A 23,108-nucleotide genomic window follows, 5' to 3' on the forward strand; every position below is an offset into this window, starting at 1 on the left:
ATCTGGGATCTCCTCCCGTCTGAGGCGAGCACAGGGCCTGGGGAGCCCCTCACGGCGGGGCAGACGCTGCTGTCTCTTCAGGGCGAACAATTAAGGGTACGGCGGGACCCGCGCACAGTAAGGAGGTGACGCAGCCCCCGAGCTGCCATTTGAAGCAGTCTGGGGGCATTCTGAGGGTTTGTTCCCTCAGCACACCTCAGCACACCTCAGGCACCTCACCGAGCAGGCCCGCCCGCCTCCTGCCCGCGCTCAAAATGGCCGCCGGCCGCTTCCCTGACTCAAGATGGCGGCACGGAGCCGGCGGGGCTGAGGCGGTGAAGCCGGAGGCGGCCATGTTGTGTGAGGGCAGCGCGGTCCCGCCGGGCCGTACCATCCCGCAGGGGGACAGAGGGGGGGAAGGGAGGAGCGGTGGTTGCTCCCGGGGTCGGAGCCCGAGCGGGAGGAGCGCGGCTGAGGCGGGAGCGGCCGCCCCGCCTGGCAGGGTAAGGGCGGGACGGGGCTGGGAGGGGATCCCGGAGCCGGGAGACACCCCCGGGAGGGCGGGCAGGGGCTCGGCTGCTGCTGCTGGTGCAGCGCTGCCCGGCGGGAAGGCGCAGGCCGGGCGTCGACGCCTCAGAAACGGAGATGGCGGGAGCGGGGCCTGGGCTGGCCCTGAGGTAACCTGAGGTGACCTGAGGTGACCTGAGGTGACCTGAGGTGTCCTGGGGTGTCCTGAGGTAACCTGAGGTGTCCTGAGGTGGCCTGAGGTGACCTGAGGTGTCCTGGGCTGGCCCTGAGGTAACCTGGGGTGTCCTGAGGTGTCCTGAGGTGTCCTGAGGTGACCTGAGGTGTCCTGAGGTAACCTGAGGTGTCCTGGGGTGTCCTGAGGTAACCTGAGGTGACCTGAGATGTCCTGAGATGTCCTGAGGTAACCTGAGGTGTCCTGAGGTGTCCTGAAGTGTCCTGAGGTGTCCTGAGGTGACCTGAGGTAACCTGAGGTGTCCTGGGGTGTCCTGAGGTGTCCTGAGGTGTCCTGAGGGTGAGCTGTCCCCTGGCAGGCTGGGGGGTGACAGACAGAGCCCTTGCCACACATCCCCACAGCAGAGACAAAGCCAGTGGGGTTTGTTTCCTGGGATTCACTTTCCAGGAGGGTCTGGCACCCATCGTGCTGTGAGGAGCCCCTGGGTTTTGTCAAGCACAGGGAAAATCTCTTTGGTTTCGGAGTTCTGGGCACGGGGCACGTTGAGAGCCACAGGAGTCTGTTGGCTGCACAAAGCACAGGGTGACACCGGATGGAAGTGGCAGTTGTGTTCTGTCAGGAGTGAGGAGTACCCTGGGGTGGTTGGTACCTTGCTGGTGGGTTTGTGGGCATGAAGCACGGGCAGCTCTGCTGCTCTGACCTGGGAAACATTCCCAGGGTGATGTGCTTCACAAGGCAGCACTCAGACCTCTGTCCTTTGGAAAAAAAAAAAAAATTTAAGTGGCTTTTGGAAGCACGTGGCGTGCAGGCTGTTGGAGGACACGTTGGGATGCTGCGGGTGGGAACACTTGAGTTCATTCAGCAGTGCACGGGCAGGCCAGAAGCTGTGTCAGGAGAGGTGAGATTGTTCCTGTTACATCAGTGTCCTCAGGTGCCTGGCTGTGGATCTGCACCATGTGGGAATTGGGTGACTTCATTTTCCAAGTGAGTGACACAGTTGGGTAGCTCCAGCTCTTACTTACACCCCCACAATGCTCTTTTCCACCTATCTTACTGTATAACTTCTCTGTGGGGCTGTTTGGGGCACGTGTGTATTCAGCTATTGAGAGTTTAAAGGAATCATTCCCAGGGGAAGAAGGAAGAATTTGCTCCTCACTTCTCAGAAGAGATCTAATTGAAAAGTCTTGGGGAAAAAACAAACCAAAAACAAGGAGGATGCATACTTTTCAAGATGCAGGGTATATTTCTGTGAAGTATCAGGATTTTTGAGATGTAATTCAATTTCTTTGACCTGCTGGGTCAGCTGAGTGGTTAATCTGTGTGCTTTCAGTGTTCTCTCCACAAAAAGGCTCTGCTGTGCCACACCAGTTAAGGCTCTGGCAAAGCAGAATAGTGACAGTCCAAGACACAGTGCTGCTCTAGGAGTCCTCATCCTTCTACAAACATCTTCATTTACTGTGTTAATTGTTCTGAATTAGGGAGCTGCTGTTGACTGTGTCATTGCACCATGAAAAAGAGAAAAGTGTGCTGTAGCAGAGAGCAGAAAGAAATCCCTGCTTGGAGATGGGAGGTCACTGCTGGGCTTTGTTTGTAAAAACAGCTGTACTTGCTCCAGCAGCCTTATCAAGGGCTGGAATTGAACTGAAATGTGTTTTGGCTTTTGGGACAGCTGGTAGATGAGTTATGTTTTCAGCAAATCTTGCCTACGTGCAAATTCCTTGAAGGATTTATCCCCTCATTACCAGGCAAAGAGTTGAAAGGAGTTACAAACAAACAGATGAACTGCAGCATGTGGGGAAAAACACTGCTTTTGTGTAAGTCTGTCTGGTGAAGTCAGTGTCAGGGAGGTGAGCAGCCTGCTGCTTTCAGAAGTGCTCTCAGGGTACAGGAGGAGGATGGGTTTAGGGCTGTGAATCTCCAGCCAGCTCCCTTTTTTGGGCTGGTTGTGTAAGGAGTGGTTTTTATCTCTCTCCCTGTGCTGTGAAGCAGGGTGCCTTGGGTTCATTATCACCTGTTCACCATGTTGCTGTTATTTGCCCTGTTTGATTCCTGGGGGTTATTTCATCCCGAATCTCCCCTTGTCATGAAGTGTAACAAGCAAGGAGAAAATACCTTTCTTGATCTGCTGGTGATGAGCAGCTTCCTTACCCCCAGATGAAAGGAAAATACTTGGAAATCTTCTATTACCTGAACTTTTTTTGAGAAAGAAAAAAATCTATGTCTTACATATTCTTTTATATTCCCCAAACTGTGTATTTGATGTTCCTGAAAAAGCCGTGTTCAGCTCTCAGCCTCATGAAACTAAAACCATGAAAACCAACTACATTCCACACCACCTCAGAGAGCTGAACATCAGTTTGGTTTCCAAATGGTCACAAAAAGTACAGCCTCAATTTTATTTTTTTTTTCCAAAGGGGAATTAAAAAAAAAAAAGAAAAAGGAAAAGGAAAGTGAGACTTGGTAAATCCATGGTGTTTTTCATTGGAAACACATTTCAGCAAAGCATTTTGGGGCTGATTTCATCTGGGAGCAGCTGGAGTGGAGAGGTGATGCTGGAACGTGGCTCTGCATCTGTCTGGGTATCAGATGTTGGTGTGAGCAGAGCTCCCAGGGGAGGGTTGTATCAGGGATGGATCAGAGCTGGGCAGCTCCAGGAGGAGGAGGAGGAAATTAGCACATGCTCTGCTCATTGATTTCTACTACTGATCAGGGAGCTGGGCAGCCCGGGGGGGTCAGTGCTGAAATGTAGGAGGAGGTCCTGCTGGGAAACATCAGGGATGGCAGGCCAGGGGACAGATGAAGTGGCAGCTTTTGGGACTTTGTGGGATGAGTTTGGGATCTGTGTTCCTACCCCAGGCTGCCAGCATGCTGTGGCTCCTCCTTGGTAGGAGTTGGGGGTGTTAATCAGCTGCCTGCTGGCCAGAACTGTGAAGGCAGAGACTCTGATAATGATTGTACCTTTGTCTGGGTGTTTGTTTGGGGGTTTTATCCCCTGTGGCACTTGCTGGAGTAGTTTGTGACAGGAAGAGTGTCCTCAAAGCTCTCTCCTGTGCACTCCAGGCCATGTATCCTGTTCCACTTTGTGGTGCTTTATACTGAAGACACATTTGTTTTCTTGATCAGACAGTTTTTACCTGCCAGGAAGGCACTGGATATCTTGTCAAGCAGAACTGAGCTGAGCAGTGACAGTCTGGTTTGGTGTCAGTTTCTGCTGTGAGAGAGGAGCACAGCAGAGCAGTGAGGAGCTGATCCCTCTGTTTATTTTGGCCTGGTGCTCTTCCTCGGGTTACAAGGCTGCTGGAAGCATGTGCTGAATAGCAGGCACTTAAAAACCACGCTGGGTGAGGAATATTGGCTTAGAGGATCAGGCTGGCTGTGTGGTTGTGCTGGATTCCTGGTCCCAGCACCTCGGTGTCATCGGGGGTTAGGCAGGAAAGCCACAGGGCTCTGGGGAGTGGGGTTTATTTACTGTGATTACAACCACTGTCCATCTCAGGAGGGGAGGGGGAAATGCAAATTGGTCTCTCTGAAAGATGTCAAAAGGCTCCCAGCCCTTCTGTTGGTGGAGAAGGAGCAGTTTTGGAATGGTTTTCATACAAAACACTGTTATATGTAACAAAAAAAGGTGCAGCAGTTTTTAGATGCTTAGTTTGCCCCCGTGTATTGTTTCCCTGGCTGAAGACAGTGGAAGGGGGGAGCAAGCATTCAAACATTCCTCTGTTTTTCTGGCAGGATGGAGAAAAAGAAAATCCTGATGAAATCCAAGGCTGCTGCTCCCAACCTCCTGAGGGCTCTGCACTCCCTCTACCAGCTGGGTCACCTCTGTGACGTGAGGGTTCACACGCAGCACCTGGGAGTCCAGGAGGAGTTCCTGGTTCACAAAGCTGTCCTGGCAGCTTCCAGCAATTACTTCAAAGGGCTTTTCCTGCACGAGGAGATGCTGGACACCCAGAACTGCACCGTGACTCTGCAGGACATTTACACAGAGGAGTTCACCTCCTTCCTGGAGTTCGTGTACACGGCTGAGGTGGAGATCGAGGCGGAGAAACTGCAGCGGATGAAGGAGATAGCTGAAAGGTTGGAGTGCAAGGATTTGCTGGATATCTGTGAAGAGGTGAAAGCAGAGGGCAGGAAGGGGCTGGATTTGAGTCTCCACCTGAAAGGTCAGCTGGGGGAGAACCCTGGGCCGCAGTGGGCACGCATCCAGCAAGAGGAAAACCTCAAGCTGAGTGACTCTTCCCAAGCTGTGGAGATACCCCTGAGGAGGAAACTTTGGGATAGGCAAAGCCAGACCTTGCTGGCTGGCTCTGAAGGCACTGAAGGCCAAGCAGGCAGCCTGGAGCTGGAGGACACTGCTTATCCACAACGAAAATCCCGCCGGGCAAAGCTGCAGCAATGTAGCAAGGCAGACCCCAGAAGCAGACTGGGCGTGGAAAGCCAGAGCAGTCCTTCTCTCCTAAGCCAGAGCCAGTGCAAGGAAACACGCGTGGTAATGGGGAAGGCTCTGCCCGAGCAGTGGGAAGCTGGGCAGGGTTTAATTTCCCCGTTTGCCCATCAGAGGGCGGGCAGGGGATCGGCACGGCGGGTGGCCAAGGTGTGTGAGCAGTGTAACGAGTCCTTCCTGCTGCTCCAGCACTACCGCTCCCACATGGAGCTGAAGCACCAGCACAGCTGCAAGGCCTGTCCCCAGCTCTTCTCCTCCCACCAGAGCCTCCAGCAGCACTGCCTCACCACCCACCGGGAGGAGAGGGCCTTCTCCTGCAGCAAGAGGCTCCAGCACCAGAAGGACATCAAGGACCACATCAGGAGGGTGCAGAAAGGGGAGCCCCAGGCCTGCCCCTACTGTGACAAAGTCATCAGCTCCAAGTGTGGCCTGAGGGTCCACCTAAGAACCCACACCAGGGAGAAACCTTACCAGTGCCAGCACTGCCCCACCAGCTTTGCTCAGAGGTCTGCCTACAACACCCACCTGAGGTACAACCTTCCCTGGGGAGGGTGTGTCCATCCACCTGCAGGAAAACATCTTCTCTCCCTGGGCACCAGGATAAAAGCATTCCTGAAGCCCTCACTCCTTTAGTTCCAGAATTCCTTGGGTCTGATCACAAAGATGTTGAAATCAGCACAGATTTTTTTCCATTGACCTCATCAAGCCCTCAGTCTGGATTACTGGAGTGAGGTCTCCCAGAGTGGGGATTTAGGCAGATGTTTCCCATTGAATCAAAGGGGACTTGTGCAACCAGAGCTGCTAGGTGGTTTTGGAAGCCTCAGATCTGGCTGTTTAAACAGGAACCTGAAGGGAATCAGCATCTGTTTAAAATGGGACAAGAAAAAAAATGCCCACTTTGTAAACACCAGGGCAAGGTGGTGCTTTCTGTGGTTTTCACAGGCTGAACTGTCCCACGTGCTGTTTTGCTGGGTAGCATGAGCTCCCAGGTAGGCACATTAAGCACTGCCTGGCCGGAAAGGAGGTGTTGGAACTGCACAGCAGTTTCCAGAGCTGCAGAAGGTCCTGGACATGCCAGACCTCAGCCCAAAGTTCTTATCCTGTCCACCATGGCCTTGGAGGAACCTTTGCAGTGCATCCTGTGTCAGTAGTCAGGTGGCAGATATGGATACCTGAGAGGCACCATCCTTGGTGAGCTGAGACCTCTTGATTTCCTTGAATTAACTGGTCCAGTTTCCCTGTTCTTTGCTCCCAAACCCACTGTTAATTCCTAAGTGGGGTGCAGAACAATTAGAGGGAAAGGACTCTTCCTCCCTGGCAGACAGGTCTGGACTGAAGCAATGAAACCCACTGAAGCTGTGCTCTGTTGTTTGTTTGTTTGTTTGTTTGTTTTAACAGGAAAATCCACCAGTCTGGGCAAGAGAGGAAGCTCCTGCCTGTCTACTGGATGGTGGTTCCACCTGGGCAGAGAGCAAGCACCACGGGCTGTGACAAAGGTCCTGACAGGGGCACCTGGGCTGGGACATCAGAGGCTGAAGGGTGGAAGCATGAGAGGCACCAGGGCACTGCAGATCAGGGGGAGCAACCTGGGGATTCATCCCTTGGCCACAGAGACTGCAGCAACCAGCAGGAGGAGAGGAGGAGTGGTGAGGAAGCTGAGGCAAGAAGTGAAAAAAGGGGTGAGGAAGGGGAGGAAGGTGAAGGGAACAGGAGTGTGAAGGGTGAGGAGGGGGTGGGTTATGGGGCTGGGTGTTCCCAGGGTGAGGACAGGAGACATCACGAGGAGGAGGAGGAAGGTGATGAGTGCTCCCACGAGAAGGATGGTGAAGAACGTGCACCTGGGGAAGATCTGGGAGTCCAGGCAGTCAGCAAGAGCGGGCTGAGTAAGAAGAGCACCTATGTCATCAGGTGTGAGAAGTGCACCCAGCAGTTTGTCTCCAGGAAGAGGTACGTGGAGCACTGCAGGGACAGCCACCAGTGCCTGCCGGGCAAAGCCTACCGCTGTGACATCTGCCCCAAGGCCTTTGCCACCTACACCAGCTGGAAGGAGCACCGGGCCTGCGTGCACACCGAGGAGAGGCACTTCTCCTGCAGCCTCTGCACCGCCACCTTCAAACGCAAGAGGGATGTGCGGACACACTGCGTGCGGAAGCACGAGGGGAGGGCCAAGCGCCCCCTCTGCTCCGTCTGCGGGAAGATCCTCAGCTCCCGCACCGCCCTGCTCTTCCACATGAGGACGCACACGGGGGAGAAGCCTTACCAGTGTGCCGTCTGCCAGGCCAGGTTTGCTCAGCCCTCCCAGCTCAAGATCCACACCAGGTCAGCCTGCCCTGCTGCTTCCCCGCCCCTCTCACCACTCCCTGCCTGCCCCCCCGGGGTTCTGTTCCCTCCTGTGGCTTCCCCAGCCCTGAGTCAGTCCCCAGCCCAGGGAGAGGGGCACAGGCTGTGTTCTGTGGGACACCCTGAGTAATTCCTTCACGGAAAGGCTTTGTCTGCAGCTGCTCCTTGCATCACTTTGGGTTGGGGTTTTGACAGAGGTGCCGTGGCAGGACTTGTGAGCACAAAGCCAGTCATTTGGGACAGCCTGCAACAGAGGATGATGGCTGTCCCTGGGGGTTTAAGAAAAGAGGTTGGATGCCATGGTCTGGGAACCAAGTGGCAGTGGATCAAGGGTTGGACTTGATGATCTCAGAGGTCCTGTCCAACCCAAGTGATGCTGTGATCCTGTGACCCAGCAGAACCAGCACAGACTGAAGGGTTAGTCACAGCCCTCTGAGGCCTGAGCCCTGCTCACCCTTTGTCACTCTGAGCACGTCACTGGGTGTGGGATTTCCTTTCTTGTCAGCAGCTGAGGAGCTGGATTCCTGCTCCAGGCTGCTCCCCAGTCACTGGGCAGCTGGAGGAGCTGCTGGCTGGTGGTGTCTGTGCTATATGTGTCCTCCTCTCCCTGGAGAGGGTGAATCATCCCCTGGAATTTCCCATCCTTCTCCAAACTTAGCTTAGGTGGTTAACTGCTGGAGGACTTAAACCAGCTGAGGGAAACCCCATTAAGCAGAGCCCCTGGGCCCATGCAGTGGAGTGAGGAGCTTTCCTCTGCCTCCTTGGTGTTCTTACAGGGACTGAAACAGTCCTGAGGCAGGAGCAGCATCTGCTGTGTCACAGAAACACAGCTGAGAGGCAGCAGAGCTGTGCTCCTGCAGGGAGGCAGTGCCTCAGGAGCTCTGGGGGTAACTCCCTGCCTCAGCCTTGCAGCATTTCACCCCACAGCTCAGAATTCTGACTGCTATTTGCAGATCCTACTGTTTGGGTTGGAATAAGGGAAGTCAGCACAGTGTTAAGACCAAACAGCAGGCTGAGGCTTGCTCTGGTTTGAGCTAAATGCAGACATCCAGCAGCACTGCTTGCCTGAATTTCCTTAAAAATGGGAATGCCCTGTCAGTGAGAGCCTGGGGAGGGCAGAGGACATGGCCCAGGGGGATTGTGGAAGCTGAGAATGTGTCCTGCAGTGTTCCAAGAGATCTGCTGGGGACAAGCTGGAGGTCCTTTCAGTCTCTGGCTCCTTGTCTGCCCTGCTTTCTCCACCAGCTGTAACTGGGCAGGGCAGGTGGGTTTTGTGGGGCCTGGGGGTGAGGAAAAACTCAACTTGAGATGGGAATTGCAGTTGGTTACTGTAGCACCAGCCCTGGGCAAGGAGCCAGCAGAATGGGCTTGTCCCCACCTCCTTTAAAGCCTGCAGCACCCAGGAGGAAGTTTGGGAATGCCCTACAGAGCAGGGTTTGTCACTAATGGATGTCTGGTTCCCTTCAGGTCCCACACGGGGGAGAAGCCATACATCTGTGAGGACTGTGGGGCTTGCTTTGCTGACAGGGGCAAGCTCACTGCTCACAAAAGGACCCACACAGGTAGGACCCACACTTCTGCTCCTCCTCCCACCCCCCTGGCCACCAGGAGGAATTGCTGGGCAGCATTTGAAGGTCCACACTTTTCTTTTTTTTTCCCTATTCTTATAACTCACAGGAGAGACTCAAGAGATCCCAGGAAGGAACTTCCAAAGACCTTTGAAAAACCCACTTTGAGGTTTTTTTCATTTTTCTCTTTCCTCAGGAGAACGCCTGTTCAGATGTGATGTGTGTGGGAAACATTTTGCCACCAATGAATACTTGAAATGCCACAAGAGGTGTCACCTGGGTGCCAAACCCTACAAGTGCCAGGTTTGTGGGAAGACCTTTGGCCTGAGAGCCTCACTGGCCCAGCACAGCAACGTCCATGCAGGTGAATGGGGAATGGCACTGCAAGCCTGGGAATGAAGCACTTCCCAGCCTGGAGGGGGTGTTTGAGGCCAGGATTGGTTTTATGAGCTCCTTGAATTTAGGGCACAAGGGGAACAGGGCTCAGCCCCTCCTGGGTTGTTGAACAGGATGGTACCACCTTGTATGGTGTCAGATGGTGGTGTTTTGAGTCCAGGATTGTTTTTATGAGCTCCTTGAATTTAGGGCACAAGGGGAACAGGGCTCAGCCCCTCCTGGGTTGTTGAACAGGGGATGGTACCACCTTGTGTGGGGTCAGATGGTGATATGTGAGGCCAGGATTGTTTTTATGAACTTGAATTTCGGGCACAAGAGGAGCAGGGCTCAGCCCCTCCTGGGTTGTTGAACAGGATGATTCCATCTTGTATGGGGTCAGATGGTGGTGTTTGAGTCCAGGATTATTTTTATGAACTTGAGTTTAGGGCACAAGGTTGAACAGGGCTCAGCCCCTCCTGGGTTGCTGAACAGGGGATGGTACCATCATGTATGCAACCCCAGGTTGCTCCCCCTGATCTGCAGTGCCCTGGTGCCTCTCATGCTTCCACCCTTCAGCCTCTGATGTCAGATGGTGATGTTTGAGACCAGGACCATTTTTATGAGCTCCTTGAATTTAGGGTACAAGAGGAGCAGGGCTCAGCCCCTCCTGGGTTGTTGAACAGGATGATTCCATCTTGTATGGTGTCAGATGGTGGTGTTTGAGTCCAGGATTGTTTTTATGAACTCCTTGAATTTAGGGCACAAGGTTGAACAGGGCTCAGCCCCTCCTGGGTTGTTGAACAGGGGATGGTACCATCATGTATGGGGTCAGATGGTGATGTTTGAGGCCAGGATTGTTTTTATGAACTTGAGTTTAGGGCACAAGGAGAGCAGGGCTCAGCCCCTCCTGGGTTGTTGAACAGGGGATGGTACCATCATGTATGGGGTCAGATGGTGATGTTTGAGTCCAGGATTGTTTTTATGAACTCCTTGAATTTAGGGCACAAGGTTGAACAGGGCTCAGCCCCTCCTGGGTTGCTGAACAGGGGATGGTACCATCATGTATGCAACCCCATGTTGCTCCCCCTGATCTGCAGTGCCCTGGTGCCTCTCATGCTTCCACCCTTCAGCCTCTGATGTCAGATGATGATGTTTGAGTCCAGGACCATTTTTATGAGCTCCTTGAATTTAGGGCACAAGGGCAGCAGGGCTCATCCCCCTCCTGGGTTGTTGAACAGGGGATGGTACCATCATGTATGGTGTCAGATGGTGGTGTTTGAGTCCAGGACCATTTTTATGAACTTGAATTTAGGGCACAAGGTTGAACAGGGCTAAGCCCCCTCCTGGGTTGTTGAACAGGATGATACATTCTTCTATGGTGTCAGATGGTGATGTTTGAGTCCAGGATTGTTTTTATGAACTCCTAGAATTTAGGGCACAAGGGGAACAGGGCTCTGCCCCTCCTGGGTTGCTGAACAGGGGATGGTACCATCATGTATGGTGTCAGATGGTGGTGTTTGAGTCCAGGATTATTTTTATGAACTTGAGTTTAGGGCACAAGGAGAGCAGGGCTCATCCCCTCCTGGGTTGTTGAACAGGGGATGGTACCATCATGTATGGGGTCAGATGGTGATGTTTGAGTCCAGGATTGTTTTTATGAACTCCTTGAATTTAGGGCACAAGGTTGAACAGGGCCCAGCCCCTCCTGGGTTGCTGAACAGGGGATGGTACCATCATGTATGCAACCCCATGTTGCTCCCCCTGATCTGCAGTGCCCTGGTGCCTCTCATGCTTCCACCCTTCAGCCTCTGATGTCAGATGATGATGTTTGAGTCCAGGACCATTTTTATGAGCTCCTTGAATTTAGGGCACAAGGGGAGCAGGGCTCAGCCCCCTCTTGGGTTGTTGAACAGGATGGTACCACCTTGTATGGGGTCAGATGGTGGTGTTTGAGTTTAGGATTGGTTTTATGAGCTCCTTGAATTTAGAGCACAAGGGGAACAGGGCTCAGCCCCTCCTGGGTTGTAGAACAGGGGATGGTACCATCATGTATGGTGTCAGATGGTGGTGTTTGAGTCCAGGACCATTTTTAGGAACTCCTAGAATTTAGGGCACAAGGGGAGCAGGGCTCAGCCTCTCCTGGGTTGTTGAACAGGATGGTACCACCTTGTATGGTGTCAGATGGTGCTTGCCCAGAAGTCTGAGGCCCATTTTATGGTGTCAGAGCAGAGAGCAGCTGTGATGCTGACCCTTCCAAGTGACCTGTTCCCAGCTTTCCCACCCACCCAGGAAACATTTATTTATCCCATCACCTCAAAAAACCCCAAACCTGAAGCACACCCCTCCTACTCTCACCACCTTATCCCTACCCAGCCTTTACAATCCCACCGCGCGTTCCCTCTGCGTGCAGAGCGAGTCCCAACCGGACCTTTTGTCTCCTCACTCGGCTCCCTGCTTTTTCCCTGGGATTTCAGAGACCCGCCCCTATTTCTGCGAGCAGTGCGGGAAAACCTTCACCCAGCAGGGAGCGCTGCGCCGCCACCAGCGGATCCACACCGGGGAGAAGCCCTACAAGTGCAGAGCCTGCGAGAGAACCTTCACGGACATGTCCACCCTCCGCAGACACGTGGCGGTACGCTGCCCTGCCCCCCTTATCCCGGAGATTCCTTCTGTGCTTCCCCAGGGATCGCCGGGATGGATGTGAGGGGCTGAGGGACTCATCTTCCACCCACACACAGCTTTTAAAAAGGGCTGGGTTGTAAAAAATAAGGGGAGTTGGGCTGATTAATATCTGTTTAGTATCTTCATTGCTGATTTAGATGAGGGGATTGAGTCCATCATCAGCAAATTCCCAGATGACACCAAGCTGGGGGGAGTGTGGATCAGCTGGAAGGCAGGAGGGCTCTGCAGAGGGACCTGGACAGACTGGAGAGTTGGGATGATCCCAAGGGGATGAGGTTCAACATTCCAAGTGCCGGGTCCTGCACTTTGGCCACAACAACCCCATGGGGAGCTCCAGGCTGGGCACAGAGTGGTTGGAGAGCAGCCAGACAGAGAGGGACCTGGGAGTCTGGATTGACAGGAAGGTGACCATGAGCCAGCAGTGTGCCCAGGTGGCCAAGAAGGCCAATGGCATCCTGGGCTGGCTCAGGAAGAGCGTGGCCAGCAGGTCCAGGCTCTGCTTCCCTGGGAACAGCATCCAAGGATCCAGCCCTGATCCTGCAACTTCCTTGAGGATGGTTTGGGTTTGAGGAAGGTTTGAGAGGGGCAGGGAAGCATCGTGGGCTCCCAGGTTGTTCTGTGAGGCTCTCATGGGGAGGGGGTGAGGGTGCTCTTGCAAGACCAGGATTCCCAATTCCCTTGGAACCAGGGGCTGGGAAGCAGCTTGTTTGGAAAATGGTGCTACCATTCCTCCTGGGGTCCAGAGGGTCTGGTACTCTGTGTCCTGGTGGGTGAGGAGGAGAATTATGGAATCACACAGAATCATTTGGGTTGGAAAGGACCTCTGGGATCATCAACTCCAACCCTTGATCCACTCCCAATGGCATCCTGGGCTGGCTCAGGAACAGCGTGGCCAGCAGGTCCAGGGAAGGGATTCTGCCCCTGTGCTCAGCTCTGGGGAGGCCACAGATTGAGTCCTGTGTCCAGTTCTGGGCCCCTCAGGAAGTTCAGGAAGGAGCTTGAGGTGCTGGAGCAGGTCCAGAGAAGAGCAAGGAGGCTGTGAAGGGATCCAGCACAAGTGCTGTGAGGAAGGGCTGAGGGAGCTGGGGGTGTTGAGGCTGGAGAAGAGGAGGCTCAGGGGAGACCTCATCACTCTCTCCAACTCCCTGAAAGGAGGTTGGAGCCAGGGGGGGGGTTGGGGAGGTATCAGTGGGATAAGAGGGCACAGACTAAAGAATTTTTTCCTAATATCCAACCTAAACCTCCCCTGGCAGAGCTGGGGCTCTGCCAGGGGAGGTTTAGGTTGGATATTAGGAAAGGATTCTTAGCAGAGAGGGTGATCAGACATTGGAATGCCCAGGGAGGGGGTGGATTCTCCATCCCTGGAGGTTTTTAGGAAGAGACTGGATGTGGCACTGAGTGCCATGGGCTGGGAACCACTGGGAGGTGAGGGATCTGGGGTTGATGACCTCAGAGGGGTCTTTTTGGGGCTGATTCTGTGATTCTGTGACCCTGCTGGCAGTCAGTCACCTCCCAGAGACCTGTCCTGTGGTCTGCCACAGGAAGATCCCATCTTTCTGAGGATTTAGAAGGCTTATTAGCACACCAATTTTATCCTGAAAAACAGGTGGGGCACCACGTTTGGTGTCACCACGTTTGATGTCACCACGTTTGATGTCATCACGTTTGGTGTCACCACGTTTGTTGTCACCACGTTTGATGTCACCACGTTTGGTGTCCCTGCAGCCTTTTCAAGCCTCAGAGCCCATACCCCAATGGTTCAAAGATCTCTGTGTTGCAGATAAACCCAGTTTTACACATTTCCATCCCTGTGATCCTTGCTGAGCTGCCTCAGGGAGCTCAGCTCCTCCAGGTGACTCCTGAGACAGAACAGGGGGGGTTTTGGGGTTTTTTTCCCCAATTACAACTTTATAAGTAATTGAGGGACTCTTTAGGATCTCAGGTAGTGTCAGGACATGGGGAATGGGGTAAAACCAGAGGTAGGGAGGTTCAGATGAGACATTTGCAGAAAGTTCTTGACGTGAGGGGGGTGAGACCCAGGCAGAGGTTGCAGAAGGAGGTGTTGGGAGCCCCATCCCTGGGAGTTTTTAAGGTCAGATTGGAAGTTTTAGGGTCAGGTTGAGCACTGTGGGAGTTGTCCCAGGTGAGTTGGACCTGGGTGAGCTTTAAGGTCCCTTCCAACCCGACAGGTGTGTGATTTTAGGTTGATGTTTGGGTGTTAAACTCTGGTTTCTTCTGAAGTGTTCCTGACCCCGGGGCAGAAACCAGCTCAGAGTTGGTCCCTGTGTGTGTCACAGCTCAGGTCACCATTACCCCACCACTAATTAACCTTGCTCTGGATTAACTCCCCAGCTACCACAGCCATTGTCAGAGAGACCTGAGGTGTAATTAGTGTCCCCCCTCCTCCTCTGTTTAATTTCTCTCCCCAGGTCCACGACCGGAACGCTCACTGGAGAACTTTCCTCATCGATCTCAGCCCCAAGAAGGACCACAACTGGTCCAAGATAGAGACGCTCTCGGAGGCCTGGGGGGTGAAGACTCCACCCCGAAATCTGGTCGGTTGAGCAGGGGAAACTTTACAAACCCGAGGGCGTTATTCTCACACAAGAACCCGTGCCACCTGGGGTTAGTGACGGGGGAGGCCCCGAGCGCTCCCTTTTGTACTTATGACGCCATTTAGCGCCGGGAAACCCTGCGGCCTCTCCGGGTGCGTGCGGACACCGCAGTCCGTGCCGTGTGTTTTGTTTTGTTTTGTTTTATTTAGTTGTTAATAAAGATGCGCCCATCCCTCCCGTCACTGGTTCCCTGGCAGCCATTAGGCCTCTGGGGGTGCCCGGGGCTCGTTGCTTAGCAACGCGCGGCGCGCCGCATGACGCCACTTCCGGCGCGCCGCGGCTGCGCCCTCGCTGCTCTCCGGTGCTGTTGTCAGGCGGCGGGCGGGGCTCCGGACCCAGCCCGCGGGTTCTGCGGGACCGACCCAGCCGCTGCCGGGCTGACCGGTGAGTGCGGGGCCTCTCCGGGACCGGGGGATGGCTGCCTCCCTCCGGAGAGCGCCGCCGGACCTCTCTGGTCTCCCCGGGCCTCGGTGCCCCTCAGCAGGGCCGGCCCCGGCATGGGGAGGGGTCGGGACCTGGTCCCGTTCTTCCCGGGGCACCCCCGGGGCGCTTTGCAGGCTCTGCCCTCCGCGGGGGGCTCGGCAGCCCCAGCGCCTCTCCTGGGGCGGGCAGGCAGCTGGGTTCACCCCCCTTCCCTGCTCCCCTTCGGGGGGTGCTGCCCCCTCCTCTGGCCGCAGGGAGGGCTGGGGGCTGCCCGGCCCATCTCCTCCGGGCTGCTGGGAGGCCAAGGAAGAAACGGGGTGAGGAGGGCGGCTGCCTGCCTGTGTGCCTTGAGCTGTGGGGGAGCAGGGTGCCATCCCCTCCTGCTCCGGGCTCTGCTGCTGTCCTGCTCTGCAGGGCTCCTCAGGACCTGCTCCAGCCGCCCCTTGCTCTCTGGGCTGGTTGGTGCAGTGCTGGCAGCAGCAGTGCCTCCGGGGAGGCTGCCTGGGGGTGCTGCGGCAGAACAGACCCTCTGGGGGCTCCAGGCTGCTCCATCAAGCTGGTTCTGGTTCTGGTTCTGGCTCTGCCGGGTTTGGTTCTGGAGGGGGGACACACTCATGCTCTTGCAGTGAGTTCTTTTCCCTGAGCCTCAGTGCTGCAGCTCCTCCTCTGCACCTCCCAGGCTCTGCCTTTCCCCCTGGTTTTGGGGTGCCCGAGGCTGTGCCAGCAAACCCCTCCCTGGGCGTTGGGTTTCTGCTCCTCCTCTCAGCAGAGCCCAAACCAGCAGAGTGTGCACGGCAGCTTGTGTTCCTGCAGAGAGCAGGGGGAAGGACGGGAGGAAGCAAAAGGGATCAGCCCCAGGTGTCTGTTTGCACATCGGGGGCTCCCTCGCCCCGGGGGGGGGGGGCAGCAGGTTCTGGTTTGGGTTCTTGTTCCCAGCTGGGTTCTGCCTGTGAGCTGCTGAGGTGGAAGGGAGGGAGGTGGCTGTGAAAGGATGGGGTGAGTGGTTAAAGAAATTACTGTATAGGGGAAAAAAACCCCAAAAAAGTTCCAGTTTTCTATTGCAGTGAGAGAGGCAGAGGGTGTGGGCTGGGAGGGGAGAGGGGCAGAGGTTGAGGTTTAGGTAACAGTGATTCTTAGGGATTTGTTAGAATAATGATAACAGAACTGCTTAACTCCTCATCTCTCAGGTTTGCTGAGAATTCTGGGGAGCAGGAAGGGTTTGGTCCTGGGGGTTCCCCCTGCTGCAGGGTTGGGTCTTCCCTGTGTCCTGGGTCTCTCTTTGTGGCCCCTCCAGGCAGGGTCCCCCTGTGGCTTCGTGCCTGCTCTGGAACCCCTGCAGCACTCACTGCTCATGGGGACCAGGAGCCCCATGAATCCAGGAGCCCCAAGATCCCCATGATCCAGGAGCCCCATGAGCCCAAGATCCCCATGAACCCAAGATCCCCATGAGCCCAGGATCCCCAGGAGCCCAAGATCCCCCTGAATCAAAGATCCCCGTGATCCAAGATCCCCCGAGCCCAAGATCCCCATGATCCAAGATCCCCATGAATCCAGGATCCCCATGAACCCAAGATCCCCATGATCCAAGATCCCTGTGATCCAAGATCCCCAGGAGCCCAAGATCTCCATGAACCCAAGATCCCCATGAGCTCAAGATCCCTATGAATCCAAGATCCCCATGATCCAGGATCCCCAGGAACCCAAGATCCCCATGATCCAGGATCCCCAGGAGCCCATGGTCCCCATGAACCCAAGATCCCCAGGAGCCCAGGATCCCCATGATCCAGGATCCCCATGATCCAGGATCCCCATGAGCCCATGGTCCCCATGAACCCAAGATCCCCATGAGCTCAAGATCCCCCTGAATCAAAGATCCCCATGAACCCAAGATCCCCAGGAGCCCAGGATCCCCAGGAGCCCAAGATCCCCCTGAATCCAAGATCCCCGTGATCCAAGATCCCCATGATCCAAGATCCCCATGAACCCAACATCCCCATGAACCCAAGATCCCCAGGAGCCCATGATCCCCATGAATCCAGGATCCCCATGAATCCAAGATCCCCATGATCCAAGATCCCCAGGAGCCCAAGATCCCCATGAATCTAGGATCCCCATGAATCCAAGATCCCCATGAGCCCAAGATCCCCATGATCCAGGATCCCCAGGAGCCCATGATCCCCAGGAGCCCAGGATCCCCATGAACCCAAGATCCCCATGATCCAAGATCCCCATGAATCCAGGATCCCCATGGTCCCCATGAACCCAAGATCCCCAGGAACCCATGATCCCCATGAATCCAGGATCCCCATGAATCCAAGATCCCCATGAACCCAAGATCTCTATGATCCAAGATCCCCATGATCCAAGATCCCTATGATCCAGGATCCCCATGATCCAGGATCCCCATGAGCCCAGGATCCCCGTGATCTCCATGAATCCATGCTTTTTGTTAGTTATTTTTCCCTCTATTGCAGTTCCTCCCGTGGCCGTTCAGGACAGCAGTAAAACTCAGCAGATTGCAGTGGGGGGGATCCTGAGTGTCTTCAGACTTGACACAAATATTGATTGGTTTGGGATCAAGCTTTTATTATTTTTAGAAATCAGTTATTTTAGGGGCTTCTCAGCAGCTGAGAACGTGAGTGGGAACACAGCAGGGCAGCAGAAACCAGGCAGCCCTGGAGAGGCTGCAAGGCCACTGGGAGAGAGGACATGGTTCAGAGAAGGAGCTTTGGGGAGTTCTATGACTTTGCAGGTGTGCAGCTTGAGGGTACAGCTGGTTTTGGGTCAGTCAGGAGGTTGGAATTTTATCCAAATCTCCTTAAAAGTCTCCCTGTAAAGCCTGTCTCAGGGTTGCCTGTCCCTTCTCCTCACCTTCCTCCTGCTGCCTGCCTGGGAGGGAGAATCATCTCCTAAACTCCACATTTCCTTTGATCTCCCCTCTTTGCTTTGTCCCTCCTGCAGCTGCCCCCCCAACTCTGGTTTTTTGGGTAAAATTAGGGCTGATCTGTGAACTCCAGTTAATCCAGACAGCTAGCCCAGCAGCTGGGGAGATCCAGGGCTTGGAAACCTGCAGGTGTAGCCACGTTTCTCACAGCACTGCTTTGTGAATCCTGCTCAAAACCTGCAGGTGTCTCAGCCTCAAGTGGAGCCCTCCCCAGGGTGGGATTTTTTGGGTCTGAAATCCTGGATTTTGCAGGTGTCTCAGCCTCAAGTGGAGCCCTCTCCAGGGTGGGATTTTTTGGGTCTGAAATCCTGGATTTGGGTCCCCTGCCTCCAGGTGCTGTGCGGGCCGGGCTGCTCCAGCTCTGCTGCCCTCAGGTCGCCCCGGGGGTGGGTTTGGTCAGCTCCCCTGCCCCCAGCTGACATCTGGTGGTGTTGTCATCCCTTTTCCTGCAGGGAGAAGGAAGATGGAGAGCAACGCAGTGCTGCTGGAGTCCAAGTCCTCTCCCCTCAACCTGCTGAACGAGATGCACCAGCTGCGCCTCCTGGGACACCTCTGCGACGTCACCGTCAGCGTGGAGTACCAGGGGGTCAGGGCAGAGTTCGTGGCCCACAAGGCCGTCTTGGCGGCCACCAGCAAGTTCTTCAAGGAGGTTTTCCTCAACGAGAAGGGTGTGGATGGCCCCAGGACCAAGGTGCTCCTCAACGAGGTCCAGGTGGCCGACTTCGCTTCCTTCCTGGAGTTCGTCTACACAGCCAGGGTGGAGGTGGAAGAGGACAGGGTGCAACGGATGCTGGAGATAGCAGAGAAGCTCAAGTGCTTGGACCTCTCGGAAACCTGCTTCCAGCTGAAGAAGCAGATGCTGGAATCCGTGCTGCTGGAGCTGCAGAACTTCTCCGAGTCCCAGAGCTCTGAGGAGGAGAGCTCTGCCCGGGCGGGCGCCTTGCTGGACTCCAAAGCTGAGGCTGGGGCAGAAGCTGAGCAGGCAGACTGCCCTCTGGGGCCTCCCACCTCCCCAGGGGACAGCCCCGGGCAGGGAGCAGCTCCTGAGCTGCCAGCTGCCAAACCCAAAGAGAAAATGGACAAAAAGAAGGAAATCCTGAAGCCTCCTTTTGCCAAGATGAGGCGGGCGAGCGGGAGGCTGGCCGGGAGGAAAGTGTTTGTGGAGATCCCAAGAAGAAGTACACCAGGAGGCTGAGGGAGCAGCAGAAGGATGCAGAGGTGGCTGCTGAGGGAAACAGACACCCTCCGGGCAGGTGGGTGCGATGTGGGGAGGGAGGAAGAGGAGGAGGAGCAAGGGGAGAAACACATCAAACCCGAGAGCCAGGAGCAGCCCGGGGAGCAGGAGGGAAAGCTGCAAAATCCAGGAGGAGGAGGAGGAAGGGGAGGAGGAGGAGGAGGAGGAGAAGAAGAAGCGGGGCAGCAGCTTCAAGTGCAGCACGTGTGAGAAGGAGTTCCTCTACGAGAAGAGCTCCTGAAGCACATCAGGCAGAGCCACGGGCTGGCTGCTGAGATGGTGTACAGGTGTGAGACCTGCAGCCAGACCTTTGCCAACCGCTGCAACCTGAAAAGCCACCAGCGCCACGTCCACAGCTCTGAGAGACACTTCCCCTGTGAGCTCTGTGGTAAGAAGTTCAAGAGGAAGAAGGACGTCAAGAGGCACATTCTCCAGGTTCATGAGGGTGGTGGGGAACGTCATCAGTGCCAGCAGTGTGGAAAGGGGTTGAGCTCCAAAACTGCCTTGAGGCTCCATGAAAGGACACACACAGGCGACAAGCCTTATGGGTGCACAGAGTGTGAGGCTAAGTTTTCTCAGCCTTCTGCACTCAAGACACACATGAGGTATGAACAGACTTCCCTGGCCTTGTTAGATTCTGGGGGGAGAGAAGGAGGATCCCCTGGAGCACACCTTGAGCCTTCAAGTCCAGTGGGGGATGCAGAACGTGGTGGCTGGGAAGCCACCTTTTCCCCTGTTTCATGGCTTTTTTCCTTCTGTTTGGTTTTTTTTGTTGTTCTTGTTTTTTTCCCCCCTGCTTTCAACCCTCCCAGGTTAAGGAAGTTGCTGTCATTCTCTTTTGAGGTGCTGGGGCTGAGGACTGCAGCTGCTGAAGCCTTTTCTCCTGACCTACCAAGAGTCAGGGGAACATGGGAAGAGCAACCCCCATGGCAGATTATTGGTAGGATTAGGGAATAATCTGTGATTATTCCAGCTAACCCAGTGCCCCTTTAGAGCTGACAGAATGATGAGATGCAGTAAGTATGAAAACATTCTGAAGAGGTTTGGCCACATTAAGTTGGAGAGCAGCAGTTGGGTGCTAAGTGTAGGAAACAACTGAGAGGGGGAGCAGACACAGGAGGAGAAATGGCCCCAAAGCACCACTGCTTGACCCCAAAACCAAGGGGATGCAGGGGTACCCAGGGGACATTTCCTGCAGGGCATAAGGGCTCCTGCACCTCTGCTCAGGGTCAGAGGGTTTAATCCCCTGGGCAGAAAGCAAATCTTGGTGAGTGCTGGCAGCTGCACAGCATCCCATGGCCCTTCCTTACCCAGGGAACTGCTTTCTGATGCTTAAATTATATTTTTAATTGGAATAAGTGGAGTTTCCCCTCTGCTGTGTGCCACTGGGGCTGTGCAGTAAGCTTGGGGAGCACTGGAAGCTCAGTGCTGTCCTCACTTGTGTCTCCTGGCTGAGGATTTCTCACCTTGCTCCATGTTTTCACACCTCTGCTCCTCCTCCTGCTCTGCAGCACCACAAAAGCTTTGGCTGTGCTCCTGCAAAACAGGTTTGCTCCAGACCACAGGGTGGTCACTTCATCCTTTTACCCAACACAAGTTCTGTGATAAGTGTCCGAACTTTACTCAGTTTTTACCACTTGAAATTTTGCTTTTACAGAACTCCTGGGTCTTGAGCAGTCAGAGCAGCCCTGCAGAACCCACAGTGCAGCATTTGGCCCAGCTCCTAGGTGCCATTTTAAAAGGAATTACATTTTGTGCCAGCATCTGCTCTTTTAAAAAGAAAAAGTCGTGCAGGTGGGTGTGTGGAGGGAAGGGCTCTACCTGGGGGGCTTTAACACCACTTTCTCCTTTCAGAATCCATACTGGTGAGAAGCCCTTTGTCTGTGATGAGTGTGGGCCAGGTTCACTCAGAATCACATGCTCATCTATCACAAAACGCTGCCACACAGGTAAGGCTGCCCCGTGCTGCCTGCAGGAGGAGCCCTGCAGGGAAACTCAGCTCACTGCCATGCAGAAAAGCAGTTCTGTCGTTGGGTTGGGTTGGGTTTTTTTCTTTAAGCAGACCTGCCCGTGCAGGGGGGTTGGGTTGTGAGCTTTAAGGTCACTTCCAACCCAAAACCATCCTGTAAAAAACCATCCTCCCTGCTTCAAGGGAAGGGGAGTTCCCATCTCCCTGGGATCCCACCTCTCTGCTCTGGGTTTCTTCAGCATCCTCAGGTCTGTCCCCAGTGACCAATCCAGCTGAGTTCCTCACAGAAAACCCAATTTCCCTGTAAGCCTGGAGCTGTTAGGCTGAGGAGTGTCAACTGCCTGTCCTGCTTTACCCTGATCTGCAGAGGAAGCTGCTCCAAAGCATCCATCCCTCCCCTGGGCACCCTCTGTGGTACAGAGCAGTGTTTTGGGCTGGGCACCCCTGAGCTGTGGCTGCTGCTTTTCCACCTCTCAGTTGCCCTTATCACCACCTGCCTTCTGCTGGTGACTCCCAACTACCTGTGGTGGCAAAACCCATCAAACTACAAGGAAACACAGTTCCAAGAGCACTTTTTGAGAGGTGTTTCAGTGAAATTGGGTGCTTGCAGGCATGGTGCTTGTGCTGAGAGGCAGGCAGGAATGCTGCAGAGATGGGGAAAGGCTGCTGGGTGCAGCTCTGCCCTGGGCTTTTCCCAGCTCTGGGGGAGGTGTTGCTGCCCTGCATGCTCCATCTGCACTCTCAGTGCTCTGCCTTCTGCCTCTGATGTTTTAATGCTGCTCTTAAACCCTCCCTGGGTTTGATTCTCCTCTTGCTGTAGGGGAAAGGCCTTTTATGTGTGAAACCTGTGGGAAGAGCTTTGCCTCCAAGGAGTACTTGAAACACCATAACAGAATCCACACTGGATCCAAGCCCTTCAAATGTGAAGTTTGCTTCAGAACGTTTGCCCAGAGGAACTCCCTCTACCAGCATATCAAAGTTCACACAGGTAGGAGGTGCTCTTGGTGTTGGAACACACCACCCCCAGTGCCAGGACCCACCTCACACCTGCACAGTTCAGACCCAAAAAAAATAATGTTCCCACAGCCAGGATTTCCCAGTGTGGAATCCCTGCCCTGCACACACACTCTGGGGCTTCTTGGTGCTCTCTCTTCTTTTTCCTTGTGCTCCCTGTGCTTCCTACTGAGTTACAGCCTTCTGAAAGGCTTCTGGGAGCTGTGCTGGGATTCCTGGTGGTGGAAGGGCTGTGGTTTAGCTCTGAGCAGAGCTCTGGTTCTTGCTGGGATTACTGGTGGTAGAAGGGTTTTGTTTAGCTCTGAGCAGAGCTCTGGTTCTTGCTGGATTACTGGTGGTGGAAGGGTTTGGTTTAGCTCTGAGCAGAGCTCTGGTTCTTGCTGGATCACTGGTGGTGGAAGGGCTCTGGTTTAGCCCTGAGCAGAGCTCTGGTTCTTGCTGGGATTACTGGTGGTGAAGGGTTTGGTTTAGCTCTGAGCAGAGCTCTGGTTCTTGCTGGGATCACTGGTGGTGGAAGGGTTGGTTTAGCTCTGAGCAGAGCTCTGGTTCTTGCTGGGATCACTGGTGGTGGAAGGTGTGTTTAGCTCTGAGCAGAGCTCTGGTTCTTGCTGGGATTACTGGTGGTGGAAGGGTTTGGTTTAGCTCTGAGCAGAGCTCTGGTTCTTGCTGGGATCACTGGTGGTGGAAGGGCTGTGGTTTAGCTCTGAGCAGAGCTCTGGTTCTTGCTGGATCACTGGTGGTGGAAGGGCTGTGGTTTAGCTCTGAGCAGAGCTCTGGTTCTGCTGGTTACTGGTGGTGGAAGGCTCTGGTAGCTCTGAGCA

At 54.7% G+C, this 23,108-nt stretch overlaps 2 protein-coding genes across 2 annotated transcripts; both read left to right on the forward strand.

The window, feature by feature from the left end:
- Positions 1-4,736: 4,736 nt before the first annotated feature.
- Positions 4,737-14,688, forward strand: LOC115598013 (zinc finger protein 260-like). Its single transcript, XM_030446674.1, has 9 exons — positions 4,737-5,168; positions 5,388-5,653; positions 6,522-6,619; positions 6,685-6,769; positions 7,032-7,442; positions 8,931-9,025; positions 9,228-9,395; positions 11,881-12,038; positions 14,518-14,688. Exons 1-9 carry the CDS (start codon positions 4,737-4,739, stop codon positions 14,650-14,652), a joined length of 1,848 nt encoding a protein of 615 aa, XP_030302534.1. The 3' UTR covers positions 14,653-14,688.
- A 334-nt stretch (positions 14,689-15,022) lies between these two features.
- On the forward strand, positions 15,023-21,580 carry LOC115598014 (GDNF-inducible zinc finger protein 1-like). The gene is given in 7 exon segments (XM_030446675.1): positions 15,023-15,087; positions 18,523-19,233; positions 19,236-19,323; positions 19,371-19,537; positions 19,540-19,909; positions 21,159-21,253; positions 21,513-21,580. Coding segments are annotated over 6 exon segments (1,488 nt in total). The 5' UTR covers positions 15,023-15,087; positions 18,523-18,533.
- Positions 21,581-23,108: the final 1,528 nt, after the last annotated feature.

Source organism: Calypte anna, chromosome 3, assembly GCF_003957555.1.
Source record: "Calypte anna isolate BGI_N300 chromosome 3, bCalAnn1_v1.p, whole genome shotgun sequence".
Classification (NCBI taxonomy): domain Eukaryota; kingdom Metazoa; phylum Chordata; class Aves; order Apodiformes; family Trochilidae; genus Calypte; species Calypte anna.

Bases quoted from the DNA above. Each gene is read 5' to 3' on its own strand.
- LOC115598013 (XM_030446674.1), top strand. From the start codon at position 4,737: ATGAAGGAGATAGCTGAAAGGTTGGAGTGCAAGGATTTGCTGGATATC. The intron at 6,620-6,684 runs GTCCTGACAGGG...GAGAGGCACCAG, and splicing joins CACCACGGGCTGTGACAAAG to GGCACTGCAGATCAGGGGGA. The intron at 9,026-9,227 runs GTAGGACCCACA...CTCTTTCCTCAG, and splicing joins TCACAAAAGGACCCACACAG to GAGAACGCCTGTTCAGATGT.